This window comes from Stegastes partitus, unplaced genomic scaffold, assembly GCF_000690725.1.
Source record: "Stegastes partitus isolate 25-593 unplaced genomic scaffold, Stegastes_partitus-1.0.2 Scaffold1190, whole genome shotgun sequence".
NCBI classification, from domain to species: Eukaryota; Metazoa; Chordata; class Actinopteri; family Pomacentridae; genus Stegastes; species Stegastes partitus.
In genome coordinates, this window is record NW_007578921.1 from 40922 (window position 1) to 49518 (window position 8597).

The following is an 8597-nucleotide window of genomic DNA, read 5'->3' on the forward strand; positions in this document are numbered from 1 at the left end:
ATTCAAGTTTAATGATAAGCTTTCACCATAAACTACCAGAAAACTATCATAGTAAAGATAATTGATGCAAGAATGGGAAACTATGCACTGCTAGCCATTAATCAGACACTAACAAAGAGGCGGATATACAGACACACTGAGCACTTTATGAGTAGCACCTGAACACCTGCATAGTCATGCAATTATCGATTCAGCCAATCATGTGCCACCAGTGCTGCATATAGCGCAGCTACAGGTCAGGAGCTTTAGTTAATGGTCCAATTAAACATTAGAATGGGAAAAAACAAACATTATGGCCTGTCGAGATTTGCGATCAGGATTTGGCCAGATGTCCAACTTACAGCTGGTGAGGTTGCCAGTCTCAGCCGTTCCCACTTGCAGAGTATGTACCAAAAAAAAACTATGTGCAAACCAGGAAACTTTCGTAGCTACATTTCTGATCTCAATTTGTCTATTGCACCAGATATTTCATCGAAAATTTATTGGAGCCACTGAATGACAGAAATGTGACCTTGATATTAGAACAGGAGACACTGGCAAGACTTTGATTGTGCCTTGATATTCTGACCACTGCATCACTACTTAAAAGCAACACCTGCAAAACCAGTAAATTGCAAAGAAAACATAACCGGGGTCATGATTAAGAAGTGATGTGTGATGGTTAGGAAACAGTTGATCTCCATGAAGTACAAGTGATTTACAATGAAGGAGAGAGAAGAAGAATAAACCATTTAGCGAATGAAGGGAGATACTCAAAATCCTTCTCTGTGTTGTCAAGGTCAATTGGTAACCAGGAAGCAGCCTGCCTGTCTGTCCAATTAGCAACAACCAGGAAGGAACGTTTTCCTTCTTGGACCTGTGACCCCTAAAGCTGTGCTGCTGCAGAGATGACAGGGGCGGTTCTGAAATGATGACAGGCATTAGCATTTTTCTGCAGTTAGCATTAGTGCAGGGCTGCGAGTGCAAGTGTGTGTGCATCTCTCTGTGTGTGCATGCATACAATATTGTTTCAGGGGCTTTCATTGATAGGCCTTGATGTGAGATTAGCCAGTGGTGGAATTTAACTCTGGTCCCTCCTTCAAAATGGCCGACAGGAAGGAAGCTGCCTCAGACAGGGTCACAGCCCCTCCCATTTCTGAAGGGGACCTTGAGTTGAATGTTTTTCTTTCTCATTAAATCCGAAAAGGGAAAGACAGAAGAATCCGTGTGACATTGCTTTGTCTTTTCTACTCTGTCAAACCCAGAGTGACTGAAGAGATTCTCAATGAAGTTGAATTGTGTTGGGTTTTTTTTTGTTTTTATTTCTCTTTGAAGAAACTTTATAAACTCTAAAAAGCTTAATCTTCAATTCTGACACCTTCTATCACTTGAATGCATCATGAGTTATGTGTTCAAAATGTTGTATCAGTAGCATCATGCCTGATTTGGAGAACAACTATGTGGTTCAGCCATATTCAGATTTCAGTGAACTCGCAAAAAGTCATTTATAGTTCTTTGCCGCTCATTGATTAAACCCCTAAAAACGCTTCTCAGTGCATCAGAGTTACATATTCAGATTTCTTTTTTTAACATCAAAATAACCCCTTCCCATTGTAAAGTGGCTTAAATGGAATATTAAACTGTTTCCTGCTAAAGAATGTTTTTTCACAAATCACCCTTTCCCACTCACACACCTGCTAACCGATGACTCTGCTCAAACATTGTAGAACTACTCTACACCTCAAGCTGTAATATCGTAATAATTCAGCCTTACGCGTTCAAACTGGAAGACAATTAATGATAGAGGAAGCCCCACCCTGCAAACTGACATGCTTGGGTTCTTAGATGTGTTACTGCTAAAAAACTGTACAAACTTGACAGTTTCAAGATGGAAATGCTCAACCAATGGTGTTTGCTTATGTTTGGGAAGATAAAAAAACACAATACAGATATGTTAATGAGGTAAAAAAAAATAAAATAAAATAAATAATCTAGATTTTTACTGAAGGAGTAATTAAAAAATGGATGCCCTTACTTGAAGTGACTCCGGCCCCAAGACCCTCACCCTTGGTGGACTGAGACCAGCTGGTCTAGAAGGTCTAGTGGTGATGCTGACCCAGGGCCCTGCAATGATGTAACAACATGCAAATAAAGATCTTTATTTGATCAGCTTTGAAGCTAGCACTAGACACACTTGAGCCAGAGTAAATTTCAGTTCAGTTAAATTTGTTTTTAAGTCTTACCCGTAGTGTTGCCAGCCTGATTATGGAGCACAAGTCGATACTGGTAGCTCGTCCAGGGACTGAGAGCTGATGAAGAGTCCAGGAAGGAAAGAGGGGGAGGATCCGGCAGGAGCTGGCCCACTGTGGAGACTTGTTTGGTCCCATTAACTCTACGCTCAATCAGCCACCTACAGACAGTACAGGATACAATGTGATCACAGATATCTACGTACAGAATGTAACGCCACTGGTGAACTGAAGTGTTTGTGGCTATCTCTGACCGTTCCAGAGGTCCATTGCTCAACTCCGGTGCACCCCAGGATAAGAGAACAGAGGTGGGTGTGTCAGAGTAAAGGTGAGGTGCAGGAACCCCTTCAGGTGGAGCTGGGAGGGTACGAAAATACTGAGACCTCCCAGACGCTGAACAACCCACACTGGTGCATGCTTCCACCTAGATGTTGGAGTGGAGAGAAATTATGTACCATCATGGTTTAATATGTGTTTGTAGTGTCATTTTAAGAACAGAAGTTTTCTTCACTCAGCAAACAATCAGGTAATTATGATAAGAACAGGTAAATTGCAATTTTTTCTGTTCTATTTAAATATTCTATGATTCTGGCACTACCAGTTGCCATGCTACGATAACTAATTTTAAAAGAACGTCTTATCTGTAACTGGAACCAGAGATAGATATTCAATTGCCAACAAAAAATGCTTTAATATTTGTCATTTATTTGTCATTTAAGCACATAACACTTTAACACTAAGTTAAATCCTTTTGGACTGTGTGATAGAGCACTGTATTCTACCATAATGTCATCATGAAGCTATAGTCTTCCACATGTAGTACCTGCAGGCTGTAGGTCTGGTAGGGAAGTAGGTCGAGGAAAGTGTAGCTCGTGGTGTTCCCTGGAACAGTGACTGATAGAGGCGTTGATCTTGAAGCTGCACTATAAGAGCTGAAGGCAGGGTTGTTGATTGGGTCTTGTTTTGCAAAATATTCAGTATTATAGCTGATATAGTCTGGGTTTGACGGTGAGAAGCTGGGGCTTCCACTGGTGCTACTGGGTTTAGTGGGGTGGAATAAGATTGAACTGGGGCCTCGGCTTACATTGCTCACACCAGTGGACTCAATCTGGTTGTCTTTTACAACACCAGGCCTCAAGGTGAAGGGATGGTTAGGAAACAAATTGTGTGCGGTGTCTTGAATTGTGCTTGAGCCAACATGGGTGCCAGTGCGGTTAGAAGACATGGAGATGTGGTTTGAGCCTTGAGGGGTTGTAAGACTGGATGTTGGCCTGAGGTTATGACCTGAGTTGAGATATGCACCCTCTGTGCTTGGCAGCATGCTTGGGTTAGGACTTAAGCTGGGTTTGAGGGTCAAGTTAGTGCTGGAGACTGAGCTGGGTTTATGATCCAAAGGCGTAACAGAGCCGGAGTGAAGATAGAGGGTGTAATTTGTGATTATGCCATTTGGTTGTGTGGGAGGAACCCAGTTAACTGATACACTTCGAGAATGAAGTCCTGACACAGCTGGGGTGTCGACTGGTCCTGGACCTGCAGAAAGGGGGAAAAAGACAAGTGAGGATACAGGAAAAGAAAAAGCACAGGAGAGCTTATAAAAGAGTGAGAGAAAAGCAAGGAGGGGGGATTTGTTCTGAAGAATTATGTGACTAGTAACATCAAGAATGACATCAGAAGGACAAAGAGTGATTTTGCAATCCCTATCCGAGGGATTAACATGGAAATTCTCTTTCTGTTTCAATTTCTCCCCCCGAGCAAACTGAGGTTGTATTTATGGATTTTGTGGTACTTGGGACTGTTTGAATGTGAGTCTGCATCTTTCAGCAGGGTGAAGTGCAGGCCAGACTGGACTGCCATGAACATTGTGGCTCAACTTTGCGCTGACACAAACACATGACATTCATATTCGTGCAACTACACTCATATGACCCATAATGTCAGTAATTGCAAAGAGGGGTAAATAATACACACACATGTCAAAACATTGTGACCATTCACAGACGTAACAAACAATGTTGTTGTCCTAACAGCAATGTACGTCAAGGTCTGGGTAATATTGTGCATAAGTGTCAGTTCGTGGGGTCAGGATGTTAGATGCTGGAGAAACTGGTAAGCGTGAAGTCTTGAATGAGAAAAGAAAAGAAGAACGATCCGCACACCAAAACAGGCTCTCTTATACAATTTATTGGCGTGATGTTTCGGTGTGCAGATCGTTCTTCTTTTCTTTTCTCATTTTTGACATTTTGTGATCCAGCACCCAACCCAGTGGGCCTCGGGGATGTGCGTGTCTTTCCTTCATCAGATTTTTGTGAAGAGTGAAGTCTTGAGCATCTTTGACAAGATCAAAATCATTACGGATGGATAACTTGGTTGTAGCACCTCCAAAAAGGCCAACTTGTGGGGTTCTCCCTGTAAAAACAGTACCCACTGGCCGTGGCACGAGCAGGGACCAGCCACAAACCTGTGGCACGGAGGTGAAACTAATCTGATCCTCGGCAGCTCCACCTTGCAACTTACAGAATTAAAGTATCTGCTGCTAACAGCCTCAGAGCTGCACCTCCAGAGGCCTTGCAGAGTCCATTTCTCAGCAGGTCGGAGCTGTTTTGGCAGCACACGAAGAACCAACAGCATATTAGTGGTCATAATGTTTTGACTCATATATGCAAGTGATGTACATAAAGTTTGGTGAACTTAAAATTAAGAACGACTTCCAGCATTTACTAAACTTCAGGTCAGGACAACCAAACGCATCTTTTTGCAGAACCTGAGTCTCAGAGAGCTTGTAAGATTTCTAACTTGGGTTCACGGCGTATTCATGTTCACTCAGTGCATGCCTTAAATTCAGACATCCAGAATGTAAAATGATCCTATTAAAAATATACAGGCAGAGATGCACATCAGAAGGCCACAGGCAAACTCACAGTCACATGACTTGCACATGTCCGTGCACGGATAAGAACCTACACAAGACCAGTTGAGGGATATTTCACTTCACGGTAGCTCATTTGAAGGTAATGCCCCCTTCTCCCCCCCTCCCTCCTCCCCCAGCATTTACATCCCACTGTACTGCTCTATAATGGACACACACACAGATGCATGTCCATACACACAGACACATACGCTTCCTACCGCACACACTAACTCGCATGCCCACACCCACAGCGATGCAGTATAGCAGTAATGGTGCTGTGTGAAGGGCAAGCAGATCAAGGTGACTGAGCGGACTGAGGGAGCGTGCTGCGTCGCTAAGTGCTACCGCTAACCGCTAACGGCTTTCCCAGATGGCGGTGTGTGTGTGTGTGTGTGTGTGTGTGTGTGTGTGTCAGGGAGAGACAGAAAGACAGCGAGTGAAAGAAGATGAGCGGCTGAGAGTATGCGTGCATGACTGTATGATAGATAAAGTGTGCAAGCATGTATATGTGTATGTCAGCATGCGTACACAAGAGACAACAGCTGTGTAAGTACAGTATGGTTGCATTGTGCACTCTATCTATTAACTGATAGGCCTTACTTCCCACAGAGTACGGTGCCAGTAATTGGCCCTGGATGTCCCAGTTCTGCTGAGGCCTTAAAATATCTTTAAGTCAGTCAAATCGTTGTCCTTTTGTCTCTCATATTTTAAATAGCCAGATACACAGTTTGCTGGTACATGCACCAATCAAACGCTGGCAACGGTGACCTTGTGATTGGTGTTATTTGATTGACAAACAAAGAAACTGTTCAGAAAAGTTGAACATTTTCTACAAATCTACAAATGAAGTTGGATGTAGCGACTTATGAAAGAAATTCTGCAAGGTTACCAGTCATTTATTTTCTGACACATTAGAGAAACAAAACAGAAAACTCGCGTTAAGTTTGACCTCTTGTGCACAAAAACAAAACACTATGAACAATCAGACATAGACAAATGCATGTCACAAGTAAAAAGACATTAAGATAGCAGCCAGATACACACACACACACACACACACACACACACACACCAATTCTATCCCCCACACAAATAAACAACAGTATAAAAATGGTGATGTAAAGCTCGGCTGATTTTACAGATCACAAATGGTTCCACCAACAGCTCCATCTCTCCTTCAGGTCTGTGTGTCTCCTCCTCTTCTCTCTCCCTTTCTCTGACCACTTCCTTCCCTCTCCTCCCTCTTAACCCTCCATCTCTCTCTCATTTTCTTCCCTCTCTGTCCCCCATTTGTGTTTTGTGTCTCTCTCTCTCTCTCTCTTTCTTGCTCCCTCCTTCTCTCTCTCTCTGGTCTCCCTGCTAAATAAACAATGCAGAAAGTTGACCTTTTGGGTTAACAGGTTTTTATGCTAGCTCTACTCAGCACTCACACTGATTCAATTACCACCAAAGGTCCACTGAACCCCACGAATAACCAAGGAGCCCGTCTCCCTGTCTGCCTATGTGCATCGCTGCATGCTTGGTCGTCTTTGCGGAAGGGCTGGGGCGTCTTCCTACCTGTTTGTCGAATGTCTCATTAGACAATCTGCATCCGTGTGTCTATTTGATTATATCCTCACCTGTTTTCCTTTGTCCCGTCTGTCTGTTCCGACTACAGACGCTGCAAAGAAACAGGCTAAAGATGCACGGGGAGGTAGATAAATAGAAACTGCACAAAATTTCAACACAAATCACAATCCAGTCACCTTGATCAAGTCCCCATCAACCAACCAAAATAACCCCGTTGTTACCCCCCATTCCTCTCTCGTTCCCGCTCTCCTCCCTTCCCCTCCTTTCCCCCCCTTCTCCCTCTAAGTGTTGAGTGTTATTTAGGCTTTACTGGCGCGTGTAAAATTCTGCAATTTGAAGGGCTGTTAAGTTTTTCAATTGAAATTTTCATTTAAGATGCAGGTGATGCTTTTTTCCATTTTTTTTTTTTTTTACTGATGCTTTACTGCTCTCGGGATAGGAGGGAACGGGTGTTGAGGGAATGCGTGGCAACACTTCTCCCTCTGGTTTCCTGACTCCTTATCTCTCTTTTCTCTCTCCCTCCCTCCCGCTCACCTCTTCTGTCTTTCCATCTCGCATCCTCCCTTTTCCCAACCGCTTCCCAGTCACTCCTACCCTTCCTCCAATCTCTTCATTTCATTCCCCATGTCTTTCCCCCCCCCCCCCCCCCTCCCTCCCTCCACACCTCCCACCCTTACTCCTCCTCTCTCCAGTAAAACACAGTAGCAGAAGGCTAAAACAGGAGTGCAGGGCCGCCAAGCCTTAAATCACATTTATAAGGATTTGGTTAGCATAGTAATAACACAATCAACTGACAAGGGCTTGGAGAGGGGGAGGAAGTGAGGGAGGAGTGTGTGCGTGTGTGTGTGTGTGAGTGTGTGTGTATGCGTATTTGTGGGTGTATACATGTGATGCAGCTTCTTGTGTATGTTTGTGCATATACGTGTAGCTACCGGTCAGTCTGTGTATATTTAAGTGTGTATATCTGTGTGTATCCATGTGAAAAAAAAAAAGAGGAAGGGTATTATTTTTAGCCTTGCACAGGGTCCTTTGCGTACTTGTGTGTGTGTGTGTTTGTGGGCATGTGTGTGTGTATGTGGGTGACTGGGCTTTTGAAGGTGAGTCGAGGCTCCTAGGAGTCATAATGAGGACAAACGCTGAGCTTTACTGTTATCAAGATGCTTACGACACGGTGTCAAAACGTGACGAGCAATACGCTGAGAATTTACATTGCGTTCCGTATCTTTTACTCTTTTTCTGCAGATTATTTAACGTCATTGCTGCTTTAGGATTCAATGAAGAGGCAGCGACAAAGAGGATGATGCACGACCAAGGTCACGAGCCTTGATTTGTAACCATAACATCACCAGTATATGAGATGTGCATTAGCCTTTAAGTAACCACAACCATCATAATACTTTTGAAATGCCAATCATTCAAAACTTCCATCTCCTTTTCAGACACTGATGATTCGGAGTGAGTTATCTAATTTCAGGTAACCTTCTGATGCACCCATGTGCTGCTTCAACATTTTCAAACTAAAATGTGGAAATATGTTGCGAAAATATGTGAAATTATTCAGATCAGTAGGGACATTCCCCTTCCGAAAAAATATTCTGAAAAATCTATCCTGCTGTGTCTGCTGGTAAAAGACAACTAATCGAAAAGCTACGTGTAAATCCAAGTACAGGTAGTAAACACGTATTTATACGCTGGTTTATCTCTTAATATGTAAAATAAAAATTGGATTATGCTCACATTACTTCAGTATTTTCCTGGGAATGCTAACTGACCAGGAGAAAGAAGGTAGAGTCATATTTTATTAATGCACTCAGTCATTAATTAAATAACATGAATTCTTTGTGTGCTGTCATTACCTCTGACCTCATTTCTGTTGCTTTTTTTTTTCTCTC

General features: G+C 43.0%; 1 protein-coding gene across 1 annotated transcript in view; it reads right to left on the reverse strand.

Annotated features, from left to right (window-relative positions):
• The window catches only part of LOC103368683 (usherin-like), a gene marked incomplete at its 3' end in the record, with an annotated part of 165718 nt that overhangs the window by 39278 nt on the left and 117843 nt on the right, over nucleotides 1-8597 (reverse strand). Inside the window, exons 48-52 of the mRNA XM_008297123.1 lie at nucleotides 3452-3758; nucleotides 3052-3367; nucleotides 2483-2652; nucleotides 2223-2389; nucleotides 2015-2103 (exon numbers count right to left, since the gene is read on the reverse strand). Coding sequence (XP_008295345.1) covers nucleotides 2015-2103; nucleotides 2223-2389; nucleotides 2483-2652; nucleotides 3052-3367; nucleotides 3452-3758 — 1049 coding nt within the window. The remainder of the gene's footprint in view (nucleotides 1-2014; nucleotides 2104-2222; nucleotides 2390-2482; nucleotides 2653-3051; nucleotides 3368-3451; nucleotides 3759-8597) is intronic.